Raw genomic sequence first — 18,863 nt, forward strand, 5'->3', positions numbered from 1 at the left:
ACAATTCCAAGCATAAGAGTTCGCATATTAGAGTGTATGTTTTTGTTTATAATTAAAGTTGCTTAACACAGAAGTGTCTGAGTGGTGCCTTCCTAAGTTCATGCATAATAATCTCAATTATAAGAACCGTATCCTGCGGTGAGATTTGAATTTGGAGACCTGACATTAACACACTAAGACTTAATCAGTAAATGTTAAAGCGAGAATAATTGTATTATCCAGATTGATAATACGACCCTAGACAACGAAGCTAAGCCCAATTATAATAACAGCATATAAGCGTAACCACATACATTCGCATAACTTAATAAGAGTATCTCCCTAATTGGCATAATGTATACGCATAATAGCATACATTAGCATAATTTCGTCTAATTATGCATTTTTAAAAATGTTCATCAAATTTGTATTCTTTTTTTATTATTTTTTAAAGACCCGGCATATACAACACCAGCATCAGGAAATCATTTGAGGTTGAAACTGCCTAGCAGAGGCCCTGGACTGGATCAGATATCACCTGCCACTGATGTTAGCCATGGCGGGTAATCAAACCCAGGTAACTGGGTTCGTAGTGCAGTGTGCTAACCACTATGCCACCGCCCCCCCCCCCCACACATGCATACACATTCACAGGCACACACTCCATCTCAACATCACAATTACCTCTGACTCGTAATGTTGATTATTTTCCCAAGAACGCCACATTGGCTTTGTTCAGTATGGTCCTGGAATGGGATGTGAACAAATACTAAGATCCCCTGTGAGGCCTTCACAGACTATTGGGGCAAGTGCTGTTCGTGTGTGTCTATGAATGCTGGCAAGGCATACGAAGTGGGTGGGCAGCACCACGCCCGACCACCTATGTCTCCTTAAGTTCCAGGAAAAAACAAAGACAAATATCACCCGTGTAGCCTTTACAGACTGTTGGGAAAATCATCACCGTTGAAGGCTTTCACGACACACGAGGGGGTGGGTGGCCTGCACTACGGCTGGCCGCCTTTGTCCCCCTAGTGGTGATGTCTATAAAATATCAGGTAATTATTTGAGGTTGAGTCGACCTCGTGCACACACAGGGATAATTTTTTGGTCAAGATGGCCCCATCACCCATGATTCACACTGAAGAACTCACATAGGAGTTTGACTGCAGTTGTCTTCAGGACTTTAAATGAGGCAAAGTCCTCTTGGCTGGGAGCTGAGGGTGGAGCTGATGTAGCCCTCCCTGCCCTGTGAAAGCAGAGCAGACATGGCCACTGTCTCACGCAGAGCATCGTCATTCACAGGATCATCACAAGTCCATCACACAGGCACTCATCAATCAAAGCATCATCACTCATTTAACATTTACAGCATCACCACACAGAATTACTATTAGCACACACAGCATCACCACACAGTATCAACACACAACATCACCACACATAGCATAATCACACAGCATTACCACACACAGCATTACCACACACAGCATCATCACACACAGCATTACCACACAGCATCATCACCACACAGCATCATCACCACACAGCATCACCACACACCATCATCACTCACAGCTTCACCACACAGCATCATCACCACACAGCATCATCACTCACAGCTTCACCACACAGCATCATCACTCACAGCTTCACCACACACAGCCTCATCACACAGCATCATCACCACACAGCATCATCACCACACAGCATCATCACCACACACAGCCTCATCACACAGCCTCATCACAAAGCATCACCACACAGCATCATCACCACACAACATTGCTATCACCACACATAGCATCATCACACACAGCATCCCCTCACACAACCAGTGTCTCACTGTCCGCACCCCACACTCAGTATCATGTTATCGTGTGTCGAGTCGTGAGTGAAAGTCGTCTTTTACCTGCGCATCTCCTCCACGTGCCCCTGTGAGAGAGAGAGAGACAAAATTACTGTGACTCGACATCCAATCTCTCGTGATCAGTGGAGTTCCCACTGCAACACCGTGGGTGGAATATAAACCCCAACGTCTTGGCTTATGACCCCATGATCACCAACACTCACTTACGGGGCAAATATTTCAGAGTGAAACCGGTTGATAGTCAGCTATAAACCACTATTTAAATTTCTCCTCATCAGGCCCAGGGAGGGAAAGAGCTATTTTTCAGAAGCGACCTGGCCACAAATGATAGCTCAACGAAGTGATTCATCTCGTGGAAATTTATAGCAGCCCGATACTCTAAAAGCACGTTTCCAAATGTGGAAGGAAATTTGAGGACTCGGAGAAAAATCCATGAAACAATGGAAAGAGACACGAAAACTATAAATATATAAGGACGTCAGGGCTGGGATCAAATCCCCGACCACCGGTATATCAGGCAAGGTAGCTAACATCTCGCTACCCCTATGAGGACCAACACTGATTTACTGGGCAAATATTTCAGAGTGAGACCGGTTAATATTAATCTGTGTTGAGAATTTCTGAGTCCTCGTAATTTCTATCGTCAATGCCCACGTGGCAGGTCTTGCAGAAGGGGTGGTCAATACACAATGCTATCATTAATACGCGTATGAGACCTCGTATTTATTTTAACTTCCATAATATGAACAATGAAGGTAGCGCATCCAAGAGGAGGTCCACAAAGTAGGAAGCAGAGATGACATTGGCTCGTGAGCAGGCGCTGGTGGATTGTTGTTTTGCGGCATCATCAGATGTGGTAATGGCTTGGGGAGGACTTCATCCATCAGTAGATAGATCATGGCTGATGATAACCATGAATACCATGTACATTGTTGTTGCTGTTGTTATAGGGTTTATTTAAAAAGTGCAATTCCAATAACATTTAGTTTATATTCACAATGAAACAAACTTAATGGGAATCTGTTATAGAACAGGAGAGATAATTAATTTAACTGAGAAAATAAGAGATGGCCTTCCAAATGGCAGCCACTAGAGCTGCGATGCGAATCCATGAGTGGAGCTGTGTTTTCAAGCCCAGTGGATGCGAACTCTCATTCAGGAGCCTCTCTGCTGCTGGTGAGAGGGCTCTGTGCCAATTGCGACACTGGAGACTCATTGCTCACCTGTAGGAAAGCGAGCGAGTCCCTCTCCTGTGCTAGGGCCTCCAAGCGAATTGCTGCTGCCTGGAGCTCGCTGATCTCCCGCTGGTGGCGAGCGATCTTCTTCTCGATCTGGATCAGCATCTCGCGCCCTTTCTGCTCCGCTTGCTCTAAAGCCGCCATCTCCTCCGCATCCAACGCTGCTCTCGCGTGGGCGAATCTGACCGAGATTGAGGCCTTTTCATTTGTCATGGATCCCTGCAAAGAGAAATGCCACCTCTGTTCATTAATGTCTGGTCCTTTGTGAAATGACATTCAGGTCGGTGTGACCCAAGTGCAACTCTCATGATGTCCAGACAGTGATACGAGTCTGCAGCACTAAGGCCTCCTTCTTCTTCTGCCTTTGATAATGCATTTTACCACTACAACACAATTCGCCATAACGGGTGGGGGCTGTGAGGCATTGAAATAATCAAATACCATCATGAGTACATTTAGCGTCTGTGACATTCTCATTATGAAAGACAAAAGGGTTTACGCTTTGTTTACCTTCGCATGAAGCAAAGGGAAACCTGTAATATGCCTTCATCAAGTAAATCCTCAATGAGTCTCATTTCAATTAAATATTTAATTGGGATGATAGGTCAATTCCTCTTAAAATAAGTGTTTTGAATGTGAGAAGAAACCCACCACAGATGTATAAATGAAAAAAGTGGATCATGAACCCACTTGCTTTGCTATACTGCCACCTGGCCAACCCAAAGCCGAACTGGTTTCAGTATTATGGTGTACAACTGTCTGTGTGATCCACCAAATCTGCCACCAGAGTATTGCAACACGTTCCTTCGGAGTGGGCAGGTAGGAACTTGGTTGGACAGCGCATTTGTGCGATCCGTGCCATGCGGCGCAAGCTGCGTGGGGCGGCGCGTCACGTGGTGCTGAGCCTGCCCGAAGCGCTCTATGAAATACAAATCGAGGGCGTGGCTATGCACGACAGACAGACAAATACTCCCTGGTGGGCAGTGTGGAACTGTTGTTCCTATCTGCATTATGTGAACTCTTATCGACTACAACTTTGATTGTAGTGCTGTTCATTGCTGACCCTATGCCATGTTGGTCTTCTGGATCTGTACTCAGCAACCAAAACGAATGAAAACAAGCCACGCATATTCCTTCGAGTAAATTGTCCACTGGCAAAATATCACCTCGTGGAGATGCCGGGGATTGAACCCGGGGCCTCACACATGCTAAGCGTGCACTCTACCACTGATCTACATCCCTATGGTGGTTCTATCTGGGCGCAGTTCTACCTTGGTACGGGGTGAAACTTCGTCATCAGCTTCTTCCTCTCCATTTTCACCCGATTCACTCTCCTGTTGGCCCTGGGCCCTGCACCCATAGATTATGCACAGAGTCCAAGCAAAAGTGATTTTTTTGAAACAAAAAAAAAAATATCAAGAATACATGTGGATGGATCCTATAATGCTTTCCCAATTTATTTATTCTGGGAAATATTACTGGTAGGAACCTCCTGGTTACACCAGCCCACAGGGGATTATTGTGTCCGTCCGTCCGTCGTGCATCCAAAAATGGGAGGGGTGGGGCTGGGTGGAGAGGGTGGGGAGGGGAGGGTGGGGAGGGTGGGGCTTGATGGGGGGTGGCAGTGTTGTGTCTATACCCTTTTTTATTAAGAACAATTAAAAAAAACAATTTTTTTTATTACATTTTATTTTATCTATATATCTTTTTTTTTAATTAAACAATGAAAACAACTCACTTCTCCTCACAAGCACACCAGGAATCCATGAAACATGGAGGGCGGTTAAAATGTTGAGAATTCGGTCACAGAAAGGTCATAGACATCCAGATGGACAAAAGATGTATGAACTAGCCTTCCAAGACATCTGGAGATGTACAGATAAGGTGCAGAGTAAATAACGGTTGCAACTCGCGTTTTCTTAACGTTTTCCTTACCGAAAAGTAGAAACTTAACAAAGATAATTAACCAACAAACAAATTTTTATTTATTAGTATATGTTTCCTACCTACACGACCGTCCTAAAAACTAAAGAGTACGAATTCCAGAAAGCTTAAGTGGAAACATAGTTACGCTTAACCTCAGGACATTAAAATATAACTTAGAATAAAACACCAATCTCTGGAGAACTAAACTTGGCGACGCCCCAAAATAATAATGTGACGAGGATCATTACGAATATTCATTAAACATAGACGAATGATAACCCCAATACTAAGACCGAAGGAACTCATAAAATATAATTCAAGAATAAATGTAACACACAGGACCACATAAATGTATTGCAAACATCTCCTCAGCCACCTTTGTCTTCCAGCGGGGGTCTGACAAGCAAGGAGGGAGCAAAAAGGTCACAGGGAGGGGGGGTTTGTGCTGACATTGTTTGTTTTCTCTCGCAAGAGACGCGGAGAGAGGAAAGGGTGCTCGCGTGTTTGAGTTAAGCACGGCCGCCTTTGTCTCCCCGCAGCACAAACAGATGGCCCATGAATGCTTGGAGGGTTAGGAAAGGTCGCGAGGAGGGATCGCGGGGGTGTCTGCTTCTTCTCACTCTGTTTGTGTTTTTTTTTGTTGCCCGCTCGCAAGGAATGCAGAGAGAAGGGGGTCACGTTTTTAAGTTAGGCACAGGCACACAGCTAACGAGCAGTCTGGGTTGAGTCGTGCTCAGTCTCGCAACTCGGCTTGCGACGCAGCGTTGCGACGGGGGCTCGCAAGAGAGCTGGGGCGGTTGTGCCTCGAGAAGTGATGGAACGAGGAGGAGTCGGTCGAGTCGCAGAAGTCTGAGTTCAACCTGGGTCGGGGCTGGGTTTCAGCCGTGCTCCGGCTGGCGGAGCGTAGTGAGGACACGAAACACCGATGCCGATAGCCGGTGTCGCTTCTCGCAGAACGAAGTTAAGTGCGAGTGAAGCTGGCAGCTGCACGAACAAGGGAAGCACGGAGCAGAGAGAGTGACGAGTGACGACAAGCAATCAACCTGTAAAAGGGCGGAGATCGCCAAGCGTCGACCAAGCGTGCAAAGCAGAGAGCGCGAAGCAGTGGAGAAAGCCTGGTCAAACGGCTGTGAGGAAGAGGACAGCACCATCGAATGCGCCGTGTGTTTGAGGGCACACCTACCAAAGACCAGTGTAAACAGACAAGACGTCACCGGGCGTCACCGAGCGTCGTGCCAACTCGTCATCCAGCAGTGGAGAGAGAAAGAGCGCAAGAGCAGCACGACTCGGACGTCACCGGGCGTCACCGAGCGTCGTGCCAACTCGTCATCCAGCAGTGGAGAGAGAGAGAGAGCGCAAGAGCAGCACGACTCGGACGTCACCGGGCGTCACCGAGCGTCGTGCCAACTCGTCATCTAGCAGTAGAGGGAGAGAGAGCGCAAGAGCAGCACGACTCGGACGTCACCGGGCGTCACCGAGCGTCGTGCCAACTCGTCATCCAGCAGTGGAGAGAGAGAGAGCGCAAGAGCAACACGACTCGGACGTCACCGGGCGTCACCGAGCGTTGTGCCAACTCGTCATCTAGCAGTAGAGAGAGAGAGAGCGCAAGAGCAGCACGACTCGGACGTCACAAGCAGAGACACGCAAGAGAGGCTCGCGGCGGCCACGCCCAACCCAGAGAAAACTTCTGGCCGCTGTTTGTATCCTCCTACACCACACAAGCTAACGACACAATTAATATTACGAGGGGACAACGCACACACAGCACGCACACGAATAAGACTTTTAAAAAAAAATGTATCTTTGCGTTTCAAAAAGGGTTGCCATTTCGAGGTGGTGCGTTCAATATCAACTGATCGTGCAAAGCAGTTGCTGCCGTCAAGTTACATGAATAAGAAATGTTTTAGTCATTCATTTTCGTTAACTGCATAATTTCGCCAATGAAGAAGTATTTTTAGTCATTCATTTTCGTTAATTGCATAATCGAGTTACATGAATTTATTGACGTATACCTGCTTTTGCATAAGAGAGTGTCATGTGCTTGTTTAGAATTAAAATTACTTAACACCAACTGTTCGAGTGCTTCTTTCCAAGTCCATGCAAAACTGTCTTATTCTTGATAACTGTATCCTGTGATGAATTCTGAACCTGGAGACCTAAAATAACAAACACACTAAGGTAATCAGCAAATGTTTAATCGATGATAATCGTGTTATCCTGATTGATATAACTCTGGATAAACGAAGCTAAGCCTAATTATCACAACTGCACACATTAACATAACCACAAGCATCCGCATAAATTACTACGATTATCTCCGCGATTATCATAATTTATGCATATAATTACACACATTATAATAATTTATGCATATTAATACACACACTATCATAATTAATGCGATTTGCGCATTTTTCGGAAAATTATTAATTTTTATTATTTTTATCAAAATTTCATAACCCAACACATACAACATAATGGGGGCTCGTCCGGGATCTCTCGCAGACAGTGTTTTGCATGGATGATGGAATGAACCACTACGTGTTAACTAGAATATCGGGATCGAACATTGCATGGTAATTGTAAACGGGCGTAAAACAAAAAAAAAACGCCCTCTAAGGTTAAAACCCAGAATAACAGGTTGAAACAGAGACAGTGGAATTAAGATAATATCGTATCGAACCAATGGCATCCTGTGATAAATGGTGTTAGAGGTACACACTCTAAATCGGAAAATAACAGAATAGATCGAGCAAAAACTAACTACACTCTGTGAGATAATTGTTTTATAAGTACTCTGAAAAGGAATGTCAGGGCAGCTGACGCCACACTTGAGATGCTAGGATTAAGAATAATTTTTGAATGGGTTACGGGAATCTGGGAGCTCGTATTAAAACGTACCGACCAATCTGTTACAAAGCAGTACAGTCAGAGAGACGTATGGGAAGGGAGCTGTATCGATAACACGAACACACCTCGGGGGAAACTAATTGACTGGATAAAATGTAACGAAGGCGAACACGATGCAAAAACTGCAAAGAAGGCAGGACAGGACTCATGCCTTCTCACACAGGCATACAGACAGGGATTGTGGAATGAGGAAAAATTTGGAAAGGAAACGGGAGAGAAATCGTCTCTAATAAACGAGGAAAAATGTCCTCACACCATCGTAATGAAGGAGAAATCAGGGCTCGCGACACCAGCGAAACTCACAGACGTTGATCCACAGAATAAATATGGAAGTAACATTAAATCACACTCTTGGGTACGTGGACAGAGTCCAGGGACTGATCGCACAAAAGTTAAAGTAAAGCTACCAGGACATTCTTCACTAAGGGCAGAGGCAAAAACTGAAGGGAAATGGCAACACGAGCGACCCAGCACAGAGCGCACACAAGAAAAATGCACGCCGCTTAATCACGCCCGACACAGTACAGATCAAAGTGACAGATTGCCTGATGATAACTTGTTTGATGATGACGCTGTCGGCAATCAACTTTCGGAATACCTATTCACCAGTAAAACCCTTAAATTGATGGACAAGGCTCTAGTCAGAATTCCCGATTTTGATCCACACAATAAGTCTATGGATATACACACACATATCGCAACAGTAGAAGAGGAGGCAATGATTAGAGGGCTGACGAGACGGGATGAAAAAGCAAGTTTGTTGAAAAGGAGCTTACATAAAGAATCTATACCATGGGTAAATTCACTACCACACAAGGTTAAAAATGATTTTAAACAACTGAGCCTGGCAGTGATTCGGAAGTTTGGAGAATATTCGACACTCACTGAGGGGTTTTATGCGGTAAAATCGATGACCCAGGGCATGGACCAAGACCCACGTGACTACCTTTTACAATTTAAAAGAGCGTATTACGCAGGCGATGTGAAACAATACCACGAAGGAGATAAAATGTTCAAAATTATGTTTTTGAATCCTTGAGCCCAGAGATTACAGAAAGGGTGAGAATGGTTTTGAATCCAGAAACCGCATCCTTACGCCGCCTAGAGAGCAAGGCATACATGGCATGGTTATACAGAGCTAAGAATCATAATTCGGATCCAGAACACAGGGAGAGGGATAAGGAACCCAGCCTCTCAGAGAGAAATAAAAATCACCGAGCAGTCCCACGATGCAGGGAGGAGCAAAAACGCACGCACCCGTGGCAAAATAAACCAGAGAGAGGTTGGCACGAGAATGAGAGTGGCACAAAGCCGAACATTCAGGAGAATCGCAGAATGTGGAGGCCAAGGACAGAATCATATCAACACCCCATGCCCCGACATACGCAAGGTCAAAATTACCCACAAAGATGGCGAAGTAACGATCCAGGAAAAATTTGGCACCCAAATGGGAGTAACACTGGGCCAAAAATGTACGAGAATCGCAGGAGGGAGAGGTTCAGAGCAGAACCATATCAACACCCCATGTCCCGACATACGCAAGGTCAAAATTACCCACTAAAATGGCAAAGTAACAATCCAGGAAAAATTTGGCACCCAAATGGGAGTAACACTGGGCCAAAAATGTACGAGAATCGCAGGATGGGAGGTCAAAAACAATCAGTCCAATTACGACCAATTCCTCCACCGGCTATACCAGGAGAGAATAGAGGAATAACACAGAATGTGGTCCAAATACGTGATGAATTACCCACAGCGATTGAGAGCGAGCAGCCCATACGCGCCACGCACGCTGAAGTTTTGTTAAACCCTGAGCTCAATGGGAAATACAAGCAGGCTGCAAGTGACAGGGTGAACAAATACCGCCACGACAGGGAAACATTAAAAGCATACGATGCGGTAGGAAACACGAGCAGTGCTCTTGTAAATGACGCGCGGATCAAATACAAGGACAGGGCTGCATTGAAGCGTGATCGGACAGTAGATAACAGACAGCAGAGACAGAGAGAGCACACAGGAAAAACAGTGCCACGCGTCGAAAAAGAGAGCGATAATGGTGCAGGGAGAGGGAACACAGAGACCCACCCTGGGAAGTACAGGCGTGAGCCTCTGAATGGAAAATATCCAAATGAAACAAAAATTAATGTGGATCGGAGTGCTGAAATGGAGACGAATGTCCATGACGTATCGGGAATGGTGCTGAAATCCAACCCACTCGTACAAACCAAGAGGGCAACATTACGAGGCACAGAATTAAATCGACACACTGACTCGGCAAATGTGCATGTAATCGCAGAGAGAGCGGATGCCACGAACCAAGTGTCAAAGTTGGTTGTGTGCGCGAATTCTGGTTATGTGCAGCACAATTTTTCACCACACACTCCCACGACGCGAGAGAGTGAGAGCGGAAACTACAAAACGAACCCAAAAACCGTGATCGAATGATCAAAGTGATAAGTGGTAAACCAGACACTCGGAACTTGGTAAAAAGATTGCAAGGATGTAACAGGAGGAAAATAACGCAAAAATGCGTTCGAAACCGCTACCTAGCGTTTCCCAGGATTTAACAAAAACAAAAAAATTAATATCCGCCGTAGTTATGATGTATGAGAACCGATGTAATGTAATATCGATGTTTAACGTTTTGTTTTATTCTCTTTGCTTATTTCAAATGTAACCAGGTTAAGATTGTGATACATACGCGCGTGGTAAGGAATAACCGCCAAGAGTGAGGGCGGCTTATGGATTCATAACACAAAAAAAAGGGCATTTATTTGGTTTGAAAATTCGCCAGTGGCCAAATCGACCCCTGATAATTTTCAAAAGGGCGGATTGTTGTGTCTATACCCTTTTTTTTTATTAAGAACAATTAAAAAAAAAAAAAAAAAATTTTATCATATTTTATTTTATCTATATATCTTTTTTTTTATTAAACAATGAAAACAACTCGCTTCTCCTCACAAGCACACCAGGAATCCATGAAACATGGAGGGCGGTTAAAATGTTGAGAATTCGGTCACAGAAAGGTCATAGACATCCAGATGGACAAAAGATGTATGGACTAGCCTCCCAAGACATCTGGAGATGTACAGATAAGGTGCAGAGTAAATAACGGTTGCAACTCGCGTTTTCTTAACGTTTTCCTTACCGAAAAGTAGAAACTTAACAAAGATAATTAACCAACAAACAATAATTTTTTTTTATTAGTATATGTTTCCTACCTACACGACCGTCCTAAAAACTAAAGAGTACGAATTCCAGAAAGCTTAAGTGGAAACATAGTTACGTTTAACCTCAGGACATTAAAATATAACTTAGAATAAAACACCAATCTCTGGAGAACTAAACTTGGCGAAGCCCCAAAATAATAATGTGACGAGGATCATTACGAATATTCATTAAACATAGACGAATGATAACCCCGATACTAAGACCGAAGGAACTCATAAAATATAATTCAAGAATAAATGTAACACACAGGACCACATAAATGTATTGCAAACATCTCCTCAGCCACCTTTGTCTTCCAGCGGGGGTCTGACAAGCAAGGAGGGAGCAAAAAGGTCACAAGGGGGGGGGTTTGTGCTGACATTGTTTGTTTTCTCTCGCAAGAGACGCGGAGAGAGGAGAGGGTGCTCGCGTGTTTGAGTTAAGCACGGCCGCCTTTGTCTCCCCGCAGCACAAACAGATGGCCCATGAATGCTTGGAGGGTTAGGAAAGGTCGCGAGGAGGGATCGCGGGGGTGCCCGCTCGCAAGGAATGCAGAGAGAAGGGAGTCACGTTTTTAAGTTAGGCACAGGCACACAGCGAACGAGCAGTCTGGGTTGAGTTGTGCTCAGTCTCGCAACTCGGCTTGCGACGCAGCGTTGCGACGGGGGCTCGCAAGAGAGCTGGGGCGGTTGTGCCTCGAGAAGTGATGGAACGAGGAGGAGTCGGTCGAGTCGCAGAAGTCTGAGTTCAACCTGGGTCGGGGCTGGGTTTCAGCCGTGCTCCGGCTGGCGGAGCGTCGTGAGGACACGAAACACCGATGCCGATAGCCGGTGTCGCTTCTCGCAGAACGAAGTTAAGTGCGAGTGAAGCTGGCAGCTGCACGAACAAGGGAAGCACGGAGCAGAGAGAGTGACGAGTGACGACAAGCAATCAACCTGTAAAAGGGCAGAGATCGCCAAGCGTCGACCAAGCGTGCAAAGCAGAGAGCGCGAAGCAGTGGAGAAAGCCTGGTCAAACGGCTGTGAGGAAGAGGACAGCACCATCGAATGCGCCGTGTGTTTGAGGGCACACCTACCAAAGACCAGTGTAAACAGACAAGACGTCACCGGGCGTCACCGAGCGTCGTGCCAACTCGTCATCCAGCAGTGGAGAGAGAAAGAGCGCAAGAGCAGCACGACTCGGACGTCACCGGGCGTCACCGAGCGTCGTGCCAACTCGTCATCCAGCAGTGGAGAGAGAGAGAGAGCGCAAGAGCAGCACGACTCGGACGTCACCGGGCGTCACCGAGCGTCGTGCCAACTCGTCATCTAGCAGTAGAGGGAGAGAGAGCGCAAGAGCAGCACGACTCGGACGTCACCGGGCGTCACCGAGCGTCGTGCCAACTCGTCATCTAGCAGTAGAGGGAGAGAGAGCGCAAGAGCAGCACGACTCGGACGTCACCGGGCGTCACCGAGCGTCATGCCAACTCGTCATCCAGCAGTGGAGAGAGAGAGCGCAAGAGCAACACGACTCGGACGTCACCGGGCATCACCGAGCGTCGTGCCAACTCGTCATCTAGCAGTAGAGAGAGAGAAAGCGCAAGAGCAGCACGACTCGGACGTCACAAGCAGAGACACGCAAGAGAGGCTCGCGGCGGCCACGCCCAACCCAGAGAAAACTTCTGGCTGCTGTTTGTATCCTCCTACACCTCACAAGCTAACGACACAATTAATATTACGAGGGGACAACGCACACACAGCACGCACACGAATAAGACTTTTAAAAAAAAATTTATCTTTGCGTTTCAAAAAGGGTTGCCATTTCGAGGTGGTGCGTTCAATATCAACTGATCGTGCAAAGCAGTTGCTGCCGTCGAGTTACATGTGTAATGTAGTAACTCGGCGGGAGACGACTTCGCGGGTAACACACTCTTTATTTTACCAAACTCGTTCACAGGTGACTAACACCTACTTTGTATCTCGGGTGACAAACACCCACTTAGTATCTCGGGTGACTAACACCCACTTAGTATCTCGGGTGACAAACACCCACTTAGTATCTCGGGTGACTAACACCCACTTAGTATCTCGGGTGACTAACACCCACTTAGTATCTCGGGTGACAAACATCCACTTAGCTATTCTGGCGACTAACGCCCACTGAGCTATTCGGGTGACAAACACCCTCTTAGCTACCCTGGCGACTAACGTCCTCTTAGCTACCCTGGCGACTAACGCCCACTGAGCTATGCTGGCGACTAACGCCCACTGAGCTATTCGGGTGACAAACACCCTCTTAGCTACCCTGGCGACTAACGCCCTCTTAGCTACCCTGGCGACTAACGCCCACTGAGCTATTTGGGACACTCCCTGCCCGGGGTGTCCGTCTTGACTGTGGGTCCCCAGCCCGACCCACGTGGGCGTCGGACCCCGGGTCCCACAGTCTCGCCTCCAAGCCACACAGGGCCCCGGTCCCCACAAGGACGGCGGGACTAGGGGTCTCGGGGCACTAGGTCTTCAGCTCCGTCTTCGGGTCTTCAACTGGGTAACTCTCTCCGAGTGCTCTCGCGCGTCCCCCTTTATACCCCACCTGCGGACGTCGCTGCGAGCACCCATCTTATTCGACCAATCACTGGGCGCTGGCTACGATCCTGTTTTCCCACATCTCAGCGTGCCTCACCACCCACGCCGCGCCGCCCCGTCATCTGTCACTCCCGGCGCGCGCGTCCACACCACGCCCACAACGCGTGCCCAACCCCGCATCCCGCGCCGCCCCGTGATCCATCACTGTCACAGTCGGCGCACGTCAACACCACCACTACATCACCCCCTACCACATAGCTCGCAGCCGACCCGGCTGCTATAAAAATATACAAACCCCCGTGTGCCCCGTAACACAACACAACAACAAGAACAACAACTAACGTAACAACACAACACGACGCGAACACTACCATCCGCAACCATCAACCAATGCCACCGCGACAATAGAACAATATATACAAACCGGCGAGTGACAATAGCAATGTGTATGCAGAAAGATAAATAAATGGAAATTTTTTTTTTTCTTTTTCGACTCGTGCAGCGTCCCATTCTTTCCGAGCGTCCCAACAACGGGACATTACCCCGGCAGAGGGGAACACCGGGCGAGCTCGGTGTTGAGAAAAAACGTCTTCATGAAAATTGCTGTGCCCTAGCCCGAGTCCGCCTTGCCGGTCCGTCGTACGGCACCAGACGCGGTTGAACGTCCGGTGGTGCCGGCGGTTCAGGAAGACATCGGCCAGGCATCGAGGACCCGTGCGTGCCGCGGGGTTCAGGCTCCCGACGGTCAGCAGCCGTCAAGCCCGAGGCACCTGGGGGTGGGTCAGGTGGAGACACGTGAGGATCAGCCTGCGACACCTCCCTCCCCGAGTCGACGGTCACATCACACGCCCGGTCGTTACGGCACAGAACGGGGTCACACGGTGCCGCATAGGGCTTCAGTCGGGAGGGGTGCACGTACCAACGGCGTTTTTCCCATTTAATCTGTATACTCTGGGGTCGTGCAACCCGCACAATTTCCACCGGTCCCCTCCAAGGTCTCAACAACTTGGGGGACGTAGCCAATGGTGCATGTGGACAATGCAGCCAGGCCTTATCGCCTGGTTTCCAATCATGCGTATGCACCCTCCGCCCATGCAATCTCTCGTTCGCAATTTGCCGCGACCGCGAATTCAACCTCGCCGCCTCCCGCGCTTCAGTCAATTTGGCGATATTAAATTTGATGTGGTCTGCCAATTTTGATTTTGCACGTGGCTGGGAAATCCCCAGTTGGACGTCCATGGCCGGATCGGCCTCCCGCCCATACATAAGAAAAAATGGGGAAAACCCCGTCGCCGCATGAGGGGCCATTCGATAGGCCGCGAGTACCCCCGGCACCTGTAAGTCCCAATCAACCTGATCGTCGCAGACCTGTTGGCACAACATAGACGTAATCGTCCTGTTCAGACGCTCAACCATCCCGTCAGTCTGCGGGTGGTAGGGGGAAGTACGCACTTTCTTTGTACCCAACAGGTCGCACACCTCGCGCAACAAAACGCTCGAAAAATTCTTTCCTTGATCCGTCAGTAAGCGTTCGGGGGCGCCCTTGTCCAAAACATAGCCCTGGACGAAGGAGTCTGCCACCGCTGCAGCCGACTGGTTGGCGAGTGGCCATGCCATGGGCCATCGGGTGAAGTATTCTACGCCAACCAGCAGGAATCTATTTCCCCTTGGTGTAGCAGGAAAGGGCCCCAAGATGTCCAACGCAACTAATTCGTTTATGCGCGAAACTTGAATGGATTGAAGCGGTGGATTAGCTGCCAATGGTGGCGGTTTCCTTTTGGCGCACCCTACGCATCCCTTAAGAATATTCGCCACGTCGTTACCCATCCCCGGCCAATAATAGTCTCGCTGGATTAGGGCGAGCGTTTTGTGAAAACCCAGATGCATGAGCCGTTCATGAGCTGCCAGAAAGACCCTACCCCGCATAGCAACAGGCACAACGAGCACGTGACGCCGGGACATGTTGTCCCACTTCATCAAAAGGCCCTGTCTGCACACCCAGGAACCGACCCGCGCATCCCCTACCTCGGGAGCGCCAACTTTTCGACGTAGCGTAATTAGGGAGCCGTCGGACATTTGGAGACGGCCCCACTCAATGAGGGGCAACGACAACAGCGAATCCCTCCCCGTGGGGGCGTCGACTCCCGGGGTGTCAGTGGCGGCGAGCGCAACTCCCGGGGTGCCGGCGACCGGGGGTTTGCACCGCGCCGATCCCAACAAACATGTGCAGTCCGTGCACGGTGGCAACCGCGACAAGGCGTCCGCATTTGAGTGTCGCAATCCCTTGCGGTAAATCGTCGTGAATTGGTAGTCCTGAAGGACCTCCAACCATCGGGACAATTGGCCCGATGGCTGTGCCACGCGCATAGCGTATTGTAGAGCCGCATGGTCCGTACGGACCGTAAAATGACGGCCGTAAAGATACGGCCTGAATTGCTGTGTAAAAAACAGAATCGCTAACAATTCACGACGAGTTACGCAATAGCGTTGTTCGGCGGGGGAAAGAACTCTACTAGCGTAGGCGACCACCCGTTCAACCCCCCCGACCACCTGTGAGAGCACCCCCCCGATACCCGTGTTGCTGGCATCTGTGTCAAGCAAAAACGGTTGTGTGAAATCGGGGTAACACAAGGGGGGAGCCTGCACCAAGGCGTCACGAAGGGAGCAGAACGCAGCCTCCTCTTCCGCCCCCCAGTGAAACCGCACACCCTTAGCCGTCAAAGCATGCAGGGGGGCCTGGCTATGGTGGCAAACTGCTTGACAAAACGACGGTAATAGGAGGCGAAACCAATGAAACTGCGAACCTCCGTGACCGAAGTTGGCGTTGGCCATGAGCTGACGCAGTGCGTCTTAGCAGGGTCCGTCGAGATCCCTGAACGACTCACGATATGGCCCAAATACCTGACCGATTCCCGAAGCAGAAAACATTTAGCCGGTTTAAATTTAAGCTTAGCGGAACGCATTCTGAGGAACACCGCTCTCAGTCGCTGGAGGTGCTCCTCAAAAGTCCGACTGAAGACGATGATATCGTCGAGATAAATCAAACAGGTATTCCATTGGAGGCCCGACAAAACCAATTCCATGAGTCTCTGGAACGTGGCGGGAGCGGAATGTAAGCCCATGGGCAAACGGTTGAATTCAAATAGGCCACCAGGTGTCCGGAAAGCGGTTTTAGGTTTAGACTCGTCATCGAGTGGCAATTGCCAAAATCCGGAAAGCAGATCGAGTGTGGAAAAAAACTGTGCTCCCGCCAAGGCATCCAGCGACTCATCCATCCTGGGGAGCGGATACGCATCCGCCATCGAGATTTTGTTTAAGCGGCGGAAATCGACACAAAACCGCAAGGACCCGTCCTGTTTTTTTACTAGGACAATAGGAGCACCCCACGGACTAGAAGAGGGCGAAATGATATCGGCCGCCAACATATCATTAACCGCCGATTGCACATGCTCCTTCTCGGCCGGGCTGAGCCGGAAGGGATTCTGACGAATAGGGGCCGCGTCCCCTGTAGCTATGTGGTGGCGCAACAGGTCAGTGCAGCCGATATCGTACTTATGTTTGCTGAACACGTCAGCAAACTCGAGTAGCAAACCCCTCAATGCTCCCAAATGCACCTTGGACAAGTTAGCAGAACCGGCACACAACGAGTCTAACCACTCAGTCCCCTCATCACTTGGAGGATGCGACTCGACAGTGAAATCTGCTTGAGCCACGAGCCGTTCCTCAACGGGTAGCGGCGCGGCGTGAGCCAGCACCGTTCCCTGCGCAATTACGGCCGGCCGCGACCCCATATTCAGGACCATTACGAACGGCTCACTGTCCCCTCTCACCATGGTTTGAGCAACCGCTAAGTCGAGGCCCCTTCTGGCCCTGTTAGACGGCCCCAACAGCACCCCCTGTGCCTCCGCACCCACCTCGAGTGGTTTCCTCAACCGAAGGGGTACCAACATTTGCGATCCCGGGGGCACCCGTACAGTGTGAATTGCCAGCGCCTGCACCGTCGCACAAACCGTGCGTATTTTGGTAGGGCTCGACAAGAACGCAACCCGCCGACCTGACGGAAGCTCAATGCAGGCCTGATCTATAAGAATTTTGATGGGCATTTTGGACAAAAAGTCCGTACCTAGCAAACAGGGAACGGCCAGCGATGATGATACAAAAATAGGGCCCGCCAATTTGATGTCACCAATGCAAATAGTCGCCCGAATCTGGCCGATGATCCCCAGGGATCCCCCATTCGCCGCATAAAATGGCACGTCTACTGGCAGAAGGGGTCTACTTTGGACGGGAAGAATGTTATAAATAAGGTCCGAGATGATAGTGGCCGACGCACCCGTGTCCACAAGCACCCGGACCTCAACCCCGTCAAAAAAGCCCGTTACCACGGACGACCCGGCTGAAGCAGCCACTATCCTGTGGGCCAATTCGGACCACTCGACTGCTTGCGGGCCGTGTACGGACCCCCCTCGCCGAAGTGAACCCCCGGCACCCAGCCGCGAACCCCCCACCCCCAAGCGGCGACCCGAACGTGCCGTGTTTGTGGACCGAACGTGTGAGGTGCCGCGACTTGCCGGGTTTTGTTGGGATGACTTGTGGGCCTGGTCGTCGTCCCGACGTGGTCCTGTGGCGCGCTGACGCAGGGCCCGGCACCCGGCTGCGACGTGACCCCGAAGGCCGCAGTTGTAGCAGACGACGAGGGACGTCGTAGGTTTCGGTTGCTCCAGCTTGCGGGATGAACGTGTGGGCGAACGACCTCCCGTTCTCCACTCCCCCGGACGCGATGCAGCGAAGGCCTGCTCCTGATCCCCAGCTGGCTGAGGTTCGGCGATCGTGGCGGCCAGTGCCGCGTTCCCCGCCCCTTTGCAGACGACCCCCGGCTTGCGTTTGAGGACCTCGTACGCGTGAATGCTCGTGGCGATCGCCAGGGAGCAGATATCCATCTCGTCCGCCACATTGATGGGGACCCCCAACTCGTGGGCCAAAGCCAGCAGCTGCTCCGTCACCATGGCGTCCTTCCCCTCCTTATCCATGCGGGGAAAAGCTGCGTCCGCCAAGGCGAGCAGTGCCGTGCGATAGGCGAGCGTCGTTTCTCCAGCCACCTTCCGCCGATCGTAGAACTGGTGGCGACACGTGGAGGGCGGTCCGAACACCTTCGCCATCAGGTGTAGTGCG

General features: G+C 49.6%; 1 protein-coding gene and 1 non-coding gene across 2 annotated transcripts in view; both read right to left on the reverse strand.

Moving 5' to 3' along the window:
* Positions 1–18,863, reverse strand: part of LOC144952672 (E3 ubiquitin/ISG15 ligase TRIM25-like) — a 49,895-nt gene that overhangs the window by 15,374 nt on the left and 15,658 nt on the right. Inside the window, exons 3-5 of the mRNA XM_078883147.1 lie at positions 3,070–3,303; positions 1,889–1,911; positions 1,131–1,225 (exon numbers count right to left, since the gene is read on the reverse strand). Of these exons, the coding sequence (XP_078739273.1) occupies positions 1,131–1,225; positions 1,889–1,911; positions 3,070–3,303 (352 nt within the window). The remainder of the gene's footprint in view (positions 1–1,130; positions 1,226–1,888; positions 1,912–3,069; positions 3,304–18,863) is intronic.
* TRNAA-AGC (transfer RNA alanine (anticodon AGC)) lies at positions 4,255–4,326 on the reverse strand. Its single transcript has one exon. It is a non-coding gene; the product is annotated as a tRNA-Ala (tRNA).

The sequence above is a fragment of the Lampetra fluviatilis genome, chromosome 69 (assembly GCF_964198595.1).
Source record: "Lampetra fluviatilis chromosome 69, kcLamFluv1.1, whole genome shotgun sequence".
Lineage (NCBI taxonomy): Eukaryota > Metazoa > Chordata > Hyperoartia > Petromyzontiformes > Petromyzontidae > Lampetra > Lampetra fluviatilis.